The 14,306-nt window shown below is 59.6% G+C and overlaps 1 protein-coding gene across 1 annotated transcript in view; it reads left to right on the forward strand.

Annotated features, from left to right (window-relative positions):
* Positions 1-14,306, forward strand: part of CACNA1S (calcium voltage-gated channel subunit alpha1 S) — a 56,697-nt gene that overhangs the window by 12,975 nt on the left and 29,416 nt on the right. Inside the window, exons 3-12 of the mRNA XM_070384657.1 lie at positions 1,838-1,977; positions 4,171-4,313; positions 4,448-4,600; positions 4,981-5,186; positions 6,362-6,465; positions 8,618-8,763; positions 9,181-9,262; positions 10,991-11,151; positions 12,919-13,144; positions 14,094-14,301. Coding sequence (XP_070240758.1) covers positions 1,838-1,977; positions 4,171-4,313; positions 4,448-4,600; positions 4,981-5,186; positions 6,362-6,465; positions 8,618-8,763; positions 9,181-9,262; positions 10,991-11,151; positions 12,919-13,144; positions 14,094-14,301 — 1,569 coding nt within the window. The remainder of the gene's footprint in view (positions 1-1,837; positions 1,978-4,170; positions 4,314-4,447; positions 4,601-4,980; positions 5,187-6,361; positions 6,466-8,617; positions 8,764-9,180; positions 9,263-10,990; positions 11,152-12,918; positions 13,145-14,093; positions 14,302-14,306) is intronic.

Below are 14,306 nucleotides of genomic sequence, written 5' to 3' on the forward strand. Positions count from 1 at the left end.
CTGGTGGCCAAGCGGAAGCAGGATGGGCAGGGGCAGGTGCAGGCGCCCCCCTCCCCCCTCCGCCGCCCCAGTGTGTGGCCGGCTGCCTGGCCTGTGAGCTCTGCAGCTATTCTGGGCCCTGTTTTCCCTCCGCTAAGCCCACTTCTGCCCCTGGGGCAGCAGCCGCTGGAGCGTTTAAACGCTGACTTGACTTCACTCACTGCTCCTTCTGCCCCTTCAGGCTGCTGGACTCCCAGCGGCCTGCCCTGCAAGGGACGGGAGCCCCATCCCCCTCAGCTCTGTGGTGCCACCCCCACCCTCACAGGGAGCCGTGGGACGGCCCCTGGACAGTGACCCAGGGCGATGGCCCCAGTTCCCGGCTGCCTTACTTAGCTCAAGCACAGGCCCCACACAAGCCCTTCAGTAGGATGGTGCAGCCTTGCATTCCAGTCCTACAGTGCGGTTTTCTGGAAGGAGAAAGCTTTGGGCTTACAAGCTGGTGGAAGAAATAAGGGGCCCATTAAGGAAAGCAGGCTTAGCCCATATGTGCCTCAGTTTCCCCCTCTGGATAGAAGGGGAAACCGTGCTTTTAGGAAAATTCTCTAAATACTAAATGGGGAGGTGTCTGAGACCGGATCTGTGTGAACGAGCTGTTGGGGACCTTGCCTCCCAAGCCTACCCTCTTGGAAGTAAAGTGAATCCCTGTCTGGGTCGCCAGCTGGGGGCTCTGACGTAGCAACGGTGCTGACCTGGAGGGGCGGGTGACCGTGGGGACACAGGTGTAGGCGGTGGGGCTCAGGCCTCCCTGGGGGTCGGCTCCGGAGGGTGCTCTCTGTGCTCCTGCGGCTGGTCGTGCAGGGCTGTCCAGGGGTCGAGCCTGTGGGGGGCGTGGGGCGGGGGCGGGCACAGAGCTCTGAAGCCTGGCTCAGAAGACAGTGGGGTCAGCCTGGAGCCCTGACAGGGTGAGCTGCTACTTTGGAAATAGCTGCCTCCTGGACCGGGGACAGGGAGGGGTGACTGGGGCAGCGTGGGGGTGGGGCGGGGTCTGGGGAGGCCTGGAGGAGCCCCCCTTCAGTCGGGGGCTGGGCGGTGGGGGCTGAGCCAGGAGCCTTAGCCTAGCCCCTGAACTGCGGGGCCCCCTCCACAGCAGTGAGCTTGCAATGCCCCCACCCTGCATGACGGCGCTTGGGCTCCCAGGTGGTGCCTGTCGGCTTTGGATGTGGGCACGTGGGATGGGCGGAGGGATCACAGGAAGTGGACGAAAGGGAAGACTCTGACCGCCCGGAGGGCCCCTCCGGAACCCTAGTTGAGTGCTCCCCAACCCTGCTCCCTTGAGTCCTTGGGATGAGGGAGAAGATGCCCACACAGGAGCCACCTGGGGCCTTCATCCGGGGGCTGTCCCGACTATTCATCCATTCGTCCCATTCTAGCCTGGAGGTGTAGAGTCATTTTTTGAAAAAAGAGGAACTTTCCTGGTGGTCTGGTGGTTGACTCTGCGCTTGCACTGCGAGGGTCGTCATCTTGGTGTCTGGTCCTTGAGCCAAGATTCCACAGGGCAGCGTGGCCAAAAATAAAAGAGCAAAAACCAGCGCCTCCCCTGCCTCCCCCGCCTCCCCATAGTTTATATCTTAGTGAGTGAGGCAGGAAAGGAACCAGATAGAAGCATGTGTGGCTTTTTCAGCTGGGGATACACTCAGAAGACAGAGTGGGAGGAGGAACAGAGGATGTCAGAGGCCGCCCAGTGCCTGGGGCGGCCCCCTGGGGAGGGGCCCTGCAGGAGGGAGGGACCCAGGTGGTAGGGTAGCAGGCGCAGGAGTCCCGAGGCGGCTGAGCCTGGTGTGACACCCTCACCCCGCAGGAGAAGCTGGAATACTTCTTCCTCATCGTCTTCTCCATCGAGGCCGCCATGAAGATCATTGCCTACGGCTTCCTGTTCCACCAGGATGCCTACCTGCGCAGCGGCTGGAACGTGCTGGATTTCATCATCGTCTTCCTGGGGTGAGTGAGGCTGGGGTGCGGGGCTGAGCCGGGCGGGGACCCCAGGACCCAGAGGCGGGTGCAGCGGTGAGTGGGGTGGGGCAGCGGGGGCGCCAGCAAGTCACACCCTCCCCAGCCAGGCACCGCCAGCCTGCTTGCTCTCTGCACACACGGCTGGAAACGTGTGCCTGCTTTAAGGGCCCAGCAGTTTCTGGATGTTCATAAATTTCTCAGCCTTCGGTACCATCTCTCCACGGACCGGTGTGGAGCACGTGTCACTGGAGTTCACGAGAACGGACATTTGGTAACCTGTAGGAGTCTGCTTGGGCATCCCAAGTGGCGCTGGTGGTAAAGAACCCGCCTACCAATGCAGGAGACACGAGACGCACGTTCGGTCCCTGGGTCGGGAAGATCCCCTGGAGGAGGAGGACGTGACAAGCTGCTCCAGTATTCTTGCTGGAGAATCTCATGGACAGAGGAGCCTCGTGCACTCCTGGTGCACAGTCCGTGGGGTCACAAAGGGTCAGACACGACTGAAGTGACTGAGTACGCAGGAGGCACACGGGTCTGCTTGGGCCGCCATGACACGATGCCACAGACCGGGGGCCGATACCCCAAAATTTATGTTCTGACTGTTCTGGAGGCTGGAAGTCCAAGGTCAAGATGGTGCCAGGTTTCTCCTGAGGCCTCCCTTCCTGGCTTGCCGATGGCCACCTTCTTGCTGTATCCGCACGTGGTCCTTCCTCTATCCACACACACCCCTGTGGTGCATGCCCAGGTGGCATGTGCCCACGTTTCCTCTTGTACTAAGGGCACCAGTCAGACAGTTAGAGCCCACCCTAACAGCCTCCTTTTCACTTGAGTTGCTTCTTTACAGTCCTGTCTTCAAATACAGTCATATTCTGAGATCCCAGGAGTTAGGGTTTCAGCATATGAACTTGGAGTGGGGTGGGGGGGCATGGCTAAGCCCATGACATAAGATGTAGCATCATATTCTGAGATCCCAAGAGTTAGGGTTTCAGCATATGAACTGGGAGTGGGGTGGGGGGGCATGGCTAAGCCCATGACATAAGATGTAGAGCCACCACCTAACTATAACAGGGCTTCCCACTGGGCACGTACTGTTGTGAGAGCTGGACCGTAAAGAAGGCAGAACACCAAAGAATTGATGCCTTTCAACAGTGGTGTTGGAGAAGACTCCTGAAGGTCTTGCTTGGGCAGCAAGGAGATCAAACCAGTCAATCTTAAAGGAGATCAACCCTGAATATTCACTGGAAGGACTGATGCTGAAGCTGAAGCTCCAGCATTTTGGTCATCTGATGCCAACAAACAACTCACTGGAAAAGTCCCTGATGCGGGGAAAGACCAAGGGTAGAAGGAAAAGAGTTCGTCAGAGGATGAGATGGTGGGACGGCATCACTGACTCGATGGACATGAGTCTGAGTAGGCTCCAGGGGATAGTGAAGGACAGGGAGCCTGGTGTGCTGCCGTCCGTGGGGTCACAAACAGTCAGACACGACTGAGCGACTGAACCAAACATAGAACTTACTCCAGAGGCTGCTGTCTTAACCACTAAGCTGCCCTTCAAGTCAGTAAAAACCATGGTGCTTACTTAGCAATTGTACAATACTGCTCTGGGCAGAACACGGAGAGGAGGGGGATTCTATGAGTCAGCCTCTGCCCTGGACGGACTCCTGGCTGGAGGCCATGCTCCCGTGTGGTGTGGTCCAGGGGCAGCTGTCAACAGGATACAGAAGGGCTTGAGACGGACCTCAGAGTGACCTGAGAGCAGGAAGGAGGGTCCGGAGCTTTGTCAGCCAGGCAGCAGGAGGAATGCCCGCAGGAGAGCCAGCCCTGGGCTTTCTCCTCCGCATCCCCTAGGTGTGGGCAGCTGGAACCGCCCACCCACCCCAGGGTGCGCTCAGCCCCCAGGCCTGACACAGATGCTGTGACACCAGCAGTTCCACCCGCACCTTAAGGGCCAGAGTGGACATCACCGATGGGCCCAGTGTTCCTCTCACTGAGCCTGAACATGGCTGCGGTGTCTTTTCTAAAATTCCCCGGACAGACAGACATCACCAGAGCAGCCCCCGGTGTGGGGCCCCATATCTGCCCGCCCCGCCTCCCTACAGGTCCCCGGACGGGACAAGGGCCCCGACCCCGGGCAGAGGCCTAGCTGACCGCGGGCCCCGTCTCCCTCTTTTGTCGCCGCAGGGTCTTCACCGTGATCCTGGAGCAGGTCAACCTCATCCAGAGCAACACGGCCCCGATGAGCAGCAAAGGCGCGGGCCTGGACGTCAAGGCACTGCGGGCCTTCCGCGTGCTCCGCCCGCTCCGGCTGGTGTCCGGGGTGCCCAGTGGGTGGCGCAGCCCTGCCCCTCCCTCGGCCTGCTCCCTGCCCCCGTTCTGGGCCCCTTTGGGCTTGGTGTCCCGGGGAGGGCCTGGAAAGCGAGAGGGAGGCTGAGTCTCCGCCCCCCACCCCGCCCCGCAGGCCTGCAGGTGGTCCTCAACTCCATCTTCAAGGCCATGCTGCCGCTCTTCCACATCGCCCTGCTGGTGCTCTTCATGGTCGTCATCTACGCCATCATCGGCCTCGAGCTCTTCAAGGGCAAGATGCACAAGACCTGCTACTTCATCGGCACGGGTGCGCTGGGGGGCTGGGCCTCAGGGCGGGGGCGGGCTCTGTCTCAGCGTCCCAGACGGAGCTCTCTCGAGTCCAGGCGGGAGGCCCCGCCCACACCTCCACCCCTGCCGCCTCCTTCTGCAAAGTGATCCACGGCGTGCCTCGCAGCCTCGGGTCTCTAGAAGCCTCGCCTCCAGGGAGGTCTGCCCGGAGCTGCTGCCCGCAGGCGCCGCTGTGCCTACCCATATCCGTGGATCCATGTCTGGATCCTTACCCACGCCCTGGAGCCTCCCTGCGGTCTGCACCGCACGCTCCCGCTGGGCTGTCCTCCTTCCCAGTCTTGTTGAGACGCCCCCTCCCGTTCCCGCCTGGGGCTCACTGCTCTCGCCGCCCGCCCTCAGACATCGTGGCCACGGTGGAGAATGAGAAGCCGTCCCCCTGCGCCCGGACGGGCTCCGGCCGCCCCTGCACCATCAGCGGCAGCGAGTGCCGTGGCGGGTGGCCCGGCCCCAACCACGGCATCACCCACTTCGACAACTTCGGCTTCTCCATGCTCACCGTGTACCAGTGCATCACCATGGAGGGCTGGACCGACGTCCTCTACTGGGTGGGTCTGGGCCCGGGCCCGCCGGCTGTCCCCTCACCCGTGGGCTCGGCCGTTGGTGGGCCTGCCAGTCCTGGCCCCTGGAGGGCCCGCTGCTCCCCTCCCCTCCAGCATCCCAGTGGGAGGGTTGGGGTACCACCTGTGTCCGCAGCCCCAGGAGCAGTGAGGGTGGAAACCAGGAGCTTGGTGGCTTCTGTCTCAGCTCCTGCCTTGTCCCCAAGCCTGGCTGTAAGTGACTCGCCCCTCATGGCCAGGAATCTCAGATTTCCTGAGGGAGGAAGGGCCCTGCGAGTCTCTCTCCTCACTGCTGGGCAAGGCTGCTCTCCCATAAAAAGGTGATTGGATATCAGATCCCTCGTCTGTAGAATAAAAATACCGGCTCCACAATCGGGTAGTTAGATGGTTAGTGAGTCTGTTAACTGGGTCCCCACAGTGCCAACACACACCCAGCGTGTGGTCCTCCTGTTGAGAAGGTTCTTTATTTGGTGTTACTCAGAGCTATTTGATCCTCCAGCAATGGAAGGCATGATCCCGTTTTCTGGACAAGGAAACTGAGGCTCAGAGAGGTTCGGTGACTTGGCCTCTGGTGGCTAGTGAGCGACACGGCCAAGACTGACCTCTAACCCCCCAGATCCAACCCCGGAGCCTGGCCACGGGGTGACGCTGCCTATGGGGGACAGTGGTAGAGCTGTCAAATGCTTTGCATACGTAAAGCACTCGTGTGACTGGCTCTCGTGAGCTCAGATCATGGGAACCAGTTATGAAACGTTTCAGAGGATTGTCACACATGTTGTTTCGCCTGTGACCAGCCTATGAGGGGCGAGCTCACATTGTCAGTCCAGGAGGCACTGGGACAGGGCTCAGAGATGCCGGGGACTCATCGCAGCCACAGGTGGTTCCTGAAGGAGCCGGCCGAGTGCAGGCTGAGGCTTGGAGTGTTTCTACTCGGAGAAATCTTGGCTGGAAAGGAGGCTGGAGGCGGCCTGCAGGACGGGGTCCAGGCAGGGAGCCAGGTGGTTGGAGGGAGGCAGGGCTCTGTCCCACCAGCCAGGTAGCCATCAGCCAGGCCCCAGTGCTGCATCCTCAGGCTGGACCTGGGTGGCCAGGTGCCGCGAATGGGCAAGCTTTCAGAGGGCCTGGACCCGCACACCGGGGACTCACACCCGTGTCTGGACCAGGTGAATGATGCCATCGGGAACGAGTGGCCCTGGATCTACTTTGTCACCCTCATCCTGCTGGGCTCCTTCTTCATCCTCAACCTGGTGCTGGGCGTCCTGAGCGGGTGAGGGGCCAGAGGCAGCTTCGGGGGAGTGGAGGGGGAGAAGGAGGGGCGGGGAGGGAGAGAGGGAAGAGGGCAGGGGGTGTGACCCAGAGGCAGCTGGAGGTGGGGAGTGGAGGGGGAGAAGGAGGGGCGGGGAGGGAGAGAGGGAAGAGGGCAGGGGGTGTGACTTAGAATGCCCATTCCTCCCCGGGTCCCCTTAGCCGGGAGCAGGCTCCCCACTAGCAAGGAAGAGCGAAGATGCAGGGAGAGCTCCCCTTTCTCCACCCCCTCCCTCCTCCTTGAGCCTTCTTCCATCCTCGCTTCCTTCGGCCCCTCTGCGTGAAGCCCCCAAGATCCCGGCCTGCAGCCCCTGGAGGTGCAAGGTCTGAGGCTCAGCTCCAAGAATGGCCTCCGGGCTGAGTGCGCAGACTGGGGCAGGAGGCCCCGGTTTAAACCCTTGTGCTGCTGCTTGCTGGCTGTGTGACCTTTGCTAATTCCTTAACCCCTCTGTGCTTCAGGGGTCACCTCTGTCACAGAGGAATAACATCAGGGCCTGCTTCACAGGCTGGCTGGGAGAACGCACGGGTCCATCCCTATAACAGACTTAGAGCAGAGGCCGGCACACCACGGGCACTGCATGCTCGTGGTCATGAAGTGGTCACAGCGCCGCCGTGACTCATCCCAGTAGGAAGCACTTGTCAGATCCCAGTGTTGCAAGTATCACTACCTTGAAATTATGATGGTTTTTAGAACTGAGGCTAGATATTGCAGTTCATGAATTACTAAAGAAGCATTTGTTCAGCTGCTAAGTCACGTCCAACTCTTTGTGACCCCACAGACTGCAGCAGGCCAGGCTTCCCTGCCTTTCACCAACTCCTGGAGTCTTATATGTAATTTCAACATCATTTCTTTATGTCTCAACAACTACATTTTCATACCACTGGTTCCGTCGTCAGGCTCTGGTTTCCAAATGAAACACTTTACAACACTGCCCGAAATGGAGCATTTTCCCCATGGTTCTGAGGAGGGACCCACAGCTTTCACAGGAGCCCTGAACGGACCGGGACACAAGGTGGCCAAGAACCCCTCTTGGACCCTGCCCGGCAGTGTGAGGGTGCAGGTGGTGTGAGCAGACCCTCAGGCTGGCTGCCCCCGCCCTGCCCGGAGCCTTCCCCGACCCTCGGGTCCCCCATCTGGCTGCTGCAGCCTGGTACCCTCAGGCTGGCTGCCCCTGCCCCTCAGGCTGGCTGCCCCCCGCCCTGCCCGGAGCCTTCCCCGCCCCTGGAGTCCTCCATCCCACTGCTGCACCCTGGTTTCTTCGAGGCCCAGGAGCCCCCACCCCGCCCCTGAAGCCTTAGGTCTGTAAGCAGAACTAAATCCGTCAGGCGGCCTACAGGGCCAGGGCTGCAGGGAAAACCAGTGATTCGAGGCAGCTCTCGGCCTTCCCCAGGCAGTACACTGACTAGGGCCAGACCAGGAAGTCAGGCCAGACTTCACTGGGGCTCCTCACCAGCTGCAGGAGGCAGCAACAAGCCAGAGCCTCCTTCGCTGGTTCCTGGGGTGGGATGAACGTCCCGGTGTGCCCAGGGGCTGGGCCGCAGGCGGTGCCGAGGGGGTGTGCCCAGCCCTCGTGGTGTTGAGTATACGGGGCACGTGCAGTAACCTGCTGCTCCGGCTCTCCAGAAATGGCAGCAGGGGCGGTTTTTTTTTTTGTCTTTGTGTCTTTTGGTCCAGAGTTTGCCCCAGCTGCACATGCAGCAGGTATTTTTAGTCCCGTGTAGTTGCTTTGTATCTTGTTGCTGGAGGAGAGGTGTGTCCATGTGCAAGCAGTGTGCAAAAGGTCACAGGTCCCAGCCTGTCTCGGGAGGGTCCAGGCAGTTCTGTTAGGCAGTGGATGGTCATGCCACTAACCCCTGCCCAAGGTCACCCAAGACGAGGCAGGAGGAATGAGATGGGATGAGAAGGAACAATAGAGGGGGGCCACGTGCGCCAAGCATCCTGGAGGGCAGGGCTGGGGGGAGTGCTGCCCTCGGCCCCGGAAGGTCCCCAGACCCCCGCGATACCCAGACCAGGAGGATGGGCATGTCCAGCCTCAGAAGGGGCTCAGTGACCCAAGAAACTCCATCCCTGCAACTGGTTCCTCCTCCTCCTCCTGCTCCCCGGCCCCCTGCAGGGAATTCACCAAGGAGCGGGAGAAGGCCAAGTCCAGGGGGACCTTCCAGAAGCTGCGGGAGAAGCAGCAGCTGGAGGAGGACCTCCGGGGCTACCTGAGCTGGATCACGCAGGGCGAGGTCATGGACGTGGATGACTTGAGAGAAGGTGGGAGCCATGGGCAACAGTCAGCACCCCGTCCCAAGCTGCCCTCGCGCCGGCCCCCAATAAGGGCATCACCACGCCCTGCTCCCCCACAGCCCCAGGGCTTGATGAGCAGGACTGAGGGCCCCACTTTGCAGATGAGGAAGCATGGCCCCTAGAGGGCAAGCCTGGTGCCTGGAGGTGGAGGTGGCCAGGTGGGCCCAGGGCCCGTCCAGAGCACTGACTACCAAAGTACCTCGCGGCCCCCAGGAACCACCCTCCCGACAGTGCAGGCTCTCTGGCTCCTGGGAATCAGGACAGCGCAGAGGGAGGGGTCCAGGCCCACACAGGGCCGCTATCCCAGGTGTCCCTGGTCTGTGCCCTTTCCTGGTGCGTCCAGCCCAGAGGGGAGCCTGGCCACCCGTGCCTCTCTGTCCCCAGGGAAGCTGGCTCTGGATGAAGGCGGCTCCGACACGGAGAGCCTGTACGAAATCGCGGGCTTGAACAAAGTTATCCAGTTCATGTGAGTGTCTGCCCGGCTCCGGGTCCCCCCAGCCCCAGTCACCCACCGTGGGTGGCTTCTGGGTCATGTTCCCTGAGTGCGGGAGGCGGGCATTGAGCAGATGACCTATTTCCACATCACGTGAGGGAGACACTGGGAGCCGGTGGGGTAATTAGTCCTGGGAACCTCTGCTCCAGCAGGGGAGGCCGCAGCGTCGCAGGCCTCTGGGGCAGGGGGCTGGAGCCCTGGCGCCTTTGTCTCAAGAGGACCGTGAGTTTGTTTGATTGGCTGCTTCCAAATTCACACACAATTGTGACTTTGAGAGATCCAACAATAGAGAAATGCACCAAAGAAAAGATGGAGTCCTTGCTGCCCTTCAAAGAGGTAACCATGGAAACGGATTTGCATCCCTCCAAGGCTGCTTCTACGCATTCATCTCTCTGACACACACATGCACGCATGTGCGCACACACACATACACACACGAGTTTTTTACATGACAGGGTTTCTCATGTTAACCACGGTCACTTCGGAACCAACAAAAGGACCCAACACACAGGAGGGCTTGCTGGATAAATGATATGATCCACCCATAAACTGGAAGCTGACATCCTAAATTTAGAATGATCTATTTAGGGCAAATTTATACACACGAAAACTTGTTTTAAAAAAAGACTTTCTTTTCTCAGAGCAGTTTCAGATTCACAGCAAAACTGAGCAGAAGGTGCAGAGACTGCCCACCTGCCCTCCCCTTGATCATGCCCGGGGCCCCTGCCATCAGCACCTCCACCAGATGGGCCATTTGTCACAACTCAGGAACCTGCGTGGACAGCATCACCACCCCGAGTCCAGTTTATGCTGGGGCTCAGCCTATGTCTGATGATGCACACCCACCATTATAATATCATGCGGAGTGTAGCTGCCCTAAAAAGCCTCTGCTTCTGCCTATTCACACCTCCACCTCCCATCCCTGGCAACCTACCACTGAGCTCACTATCTCCAAAGTCTTGCCTTTCCCAGAATGTCACAGTGTGCGATCTCAGGCAGGCTCTTTTTACTTAGTGACACGCAGTTAAGGTCCCTCTGCAGCTTTGCAAGGTGTGACAGCTCACACACACCTTCTGGCAGTAGATCTTTGAACATAAACTATTCCACAGCATGAATATGTCATAGTCTAGTTAATCTGTCCAGTTTGGGGCAGTACAAACTGTGCCGAAGGGAACAGTTGTGTGTAAGAGTGAACGTCTCTGCCCGGTGGATTCCTAGAAAGACTTGCTGGGTCAGAGGGCATGGAGATGCTGAACCCTGGTAAACGCTGCACGAAGGCTGTGCCAGAGATGGAGGTGCCATTTCTGTGAACCCTCCCCAACACCAATATGACCAATTTGCTAAAGAACTGACTTTATGACCAGCGAAACGGGGCATCCCAGTGTGGCTCTACTTAAGATGGAAACGTATGGAGCCCTACTCTGGGCCTGGCACTGCGCTAAACTCAGCGCCTGTGTTGTCTCTAGTGACCCCCAAGGTCAGCATCGCTGCTGTTCTCCTCTGAAATGTGAAGATATTTGCTCTAGGAGGCAAGATTTGCCACCTGTCTCTGCAGCTCACATTCTTGTCTCCTCTGGTGTAGCTGGAGGAGGGAGTGGGTGGTCAGACTAAGTGTGACCAGAGCGGTCTGAAGGCAGCCCCGGGGGAGGTGGGGGCTCTGGTAACACAACCTTTTCCCCTCCCTCCATGCCTGCTTCTCAGCCGACACTGGAGGCAGTGGAACCGCGTCTTCCGCTGGAAGTGCCATGATGTGGTGAAGTCCAGGGTCTTCTACTGGCTGGTCATCCTGATCGTCGCTCTCAACACACTGTCGATCGCCTCAGAGCACCACCACCAGCCTCTCTGGTTGACCCACCTGCAAGGTGAGACACGTGACTGGCGGCCAAAGCCAATGGTGCCTCAGGTTCTGTGAAGTCAGTTAGACGTTGACATCATTTTCTAGGAACTCTAGTGGTGGCCCTCTCTTCCTCGTGGCATTACCAGGGGAAATATTAATAACAGCAGCACACTGGGGACCCACCAGGTGCTTTCCAGGTGCCTGGGCAAAGGATCACAGACACAGCTATTGGATGGACCGGTGAGCAGTGACTGAGCGCTTCACACATCCAAGTTCATTCAAGTTCTACTCCATACACAGCAGCCTCTCACCAAGTGTTTAGAGCATACACGCTCTATGTAAGGCCAAGGAAAGAATGCAGGGAACACAGAGAAGGAAGGTACCTCTCCCACCTTCAAGGAGCTTCCTGAGCCAAAGAAGAAGACAGATATTGATGAGTGATGTCAGGTCAAATAGGGAGGGCAACGATGGAGGGAAATGTAAGGGGAGGATCACAGAGGAGGGGAGGCTGGATGGGAGAAAGACACTCGGGTTAAAATGATGAAAAAGATAAAAGAAGGAAAACTGCTAGAACACTATCTTTTTCTGTGGGGAGGAGACAGGAAATAATGTTACAGATCAGATGCATGTATGCATTCATCCATCTATTCGTCTATCCACTCATCCATCAATCAATCCATGCATCTGTCCATCTGTTCATCCATCCATCTAACCATCCACCCATCCACACATCCATCCATCCATCTAACCATCCATCCATCCACTCATTGCAGCCAACATTCTTGAGAACTCCTTAAGTGTGTTAAGCATTGTTAATGCGTTGTCAATAACCAATGTAGACAAAATGTGAACACTATCCACCAAGAGGGGTCAGAGATGAATTTGAGGTCCCTGGTCTATGCAGATAAGTGAATGGCAGTGCCACTTGCTGAGATGGGGAAGACAGTCAGTGACCAAGTATTTTTTTGGGATGGGAGAAGACAGGCAGTCCCCATCAGCTTAATCTTGGGCATGTTGAGTTTGAGGTTCCTTTGAGACATCCCAGTGAGACGTTGAGGAGACAGACGCAGATTAGGTCTGGGAGCCAGTGGAAGGTCTGGGTTGAAAAGTCAAGGTCCAGAGTCACCATCAGGCATGATAATCGAAGCTTGGCCTTAGAAGGCATCACCAGGCCCCCAGAGGACGGTGTGCACTCACGTGCTCAGCTCAAGTGCAGCACTCAGGGGGGGTGGGGGTGCCTCTGTAGAGGGGCACAGGAGAAGAAGGGTACAGGAGAAGAGGGGCACAGGAGAAGAGGGCACAGGAGAAGAGGGCACAGGAGAAGAGGGGCACAGGAGAAGCTGGAGGAATCCTAGGGGGGTGTGGTGTCCAGGAGGCAAGGGAAGCGAACATTTTAAAAGGCAAGAGGGGACTTCCCTGGCAGCCCAGTGCTTAGGACTCTGCCCTTCCCCTTCAGGGGACATGGGTTCGCGACCCCTGGTTGCTGTGTTTCTGGGAGGTCAAGGAAATGGGGTCAAAATGCCTGCGGCTTGATTGCTGGAGTGAGGAGGGCGGGCCTGCCAAACGCGGTACAGTTTACCTTGTTAGAATCTAGGCTGTGTCCCTTCAGTGGGGAGGATTCACCAGGTTTTACTGGATCTGGAGGGCAGGGAGAGGAGGATGTCCTGGAAACGCCGCGGGGAGGGTGCCGGGTGTGGGGCCCTTGTGTCGCTGGAAGTGGAGGGTCACTGGGGGCCTGGCCCAGGCGGGATGCGCAGGGCAGTGGCGCTGAGCTGCGCGGGCCGCCCTGCAGACGTGGCCAACCGGGTGCTGCTGGCCCTGTTCACCGTGGAGATGCTGATGAAGATGTACGGGCTGGGCCTGCGCCAGTACTTCATGTCCATCTTCAACCGCTTCGACTGCTTCGTGGTGTGCAGCGGCCTCCTGGAGATCCTGCTGGTGGAGTCGGGTGCCATGTCGCCCCTGGGCATCTCGGTGCTGCGCTGCATCCGTCTGCTGCGGATCTTCAAGATCACCAAGTGAGCGGGGGCGTGGTCCCGGCGCCCCGCCCCTCCCCCGCTCCTCCCTCCTGCCTCCCTGCCCCGCCCCTCTACCCTTCCAGCAGGGGCGTGGTCCCGTCCGCCCCCCGCCTGCCCCGCCCCACCCCTCCCACCACCCCGCCCCACCCCTCCCACCGCCCCGCCCCTCCCGCCTGCCCCACCCCTCCCGCCTTGCCCCGTCCCGCCCCTTCACCCTCCAAGCAGGGGCGTCGCCCCGACCGCCTTGCCCTGCCCCTCCCACCTTGCCGCTTCCCGCCCCTCCACCTTTCCATCAGGAGCGTGGTCCCACCGCCCCTCCCTCCTGCCTCCCTGCCCCGCCCCTCTACCCTTCCATCAGGGGCGTGGTCCCTCCCGCCCCGCGCCTGCCCCGCCCCGCCCCTCCGACCACCCCCACACCTCCTGCCTGCCCCGCCCCTCCCGCCTTGCCCCGTCCCGCCCCTCCACCCTCCTAACTGGGGCGTGGTCCCGCCTATCCGCCTGCCCCGCCCCTCCCCTCCCCCTTTCCATCAGGAGGCGTGGTCCCGCCGCCCCTCCCTCCTCCTCCCTGCCCCGCCCCTCGACCCTTCCCCCTTCCACCTCCATCTCTCCTGTTTACTTACCTCTCACCAGGCCGATTGAGGGGCATGGAAAAGAGAGAGGAAAGGGAAGAGACTGGGAGAGGGAGGAAGGAAAGGAAAGTGGAACAGGAGGAGGAGAAGGGGTGGTGAGAAAGGATAGCCGAGAAGAGGGCGTGGAGTGGTCGCGGGCCCTGGGTGCAGGGGAGGGGGTGGGCCTCACCCCCGTGGGGTTCAGAGTCTAGTGGTGGCCCCGGAAGTCAAACGGCCACCCTACTAAGGAGAACGAAATGACAAACCGGGATGGGAGCTCTGGATCCAGGCAGCCCGAGCCTGACCGGCCGCCCCACCTCAGCGCCCGTCCCGTCCTCCAGGTACTGGACGTCGCTGAGCAACCTGGTGGCGTCGCTGCTCAACTCCATCCGCTCCATCGCCTCGCTGCTGCTGCTGCTCTTCCTGTTCATCGTCATCTTCGCCCTGCTGGGCATGCAGCTCTTCGGGGGCAGGTACGACTTCGAGGACACCGAGGTGCGGCGTAGCAACTTCGACAGCTTCCCACAGGCCCTCATCAGCGTCTTCCAGGTAGG

Source organism: Bos mutus, chromosome 16 (assembly GCF_027580195.1).
Source record: "Bos mutus isolate GX-2022 chromosome 16, NWIPB_WYAK_1.1, whole genome shotgun sequence".
Classification (NCBI taxonomy): Eukaryota; Metazoa; Chordata; class Mammalia; order Artiodactyla; family Bovidae; genus Bos; species Bos mutus.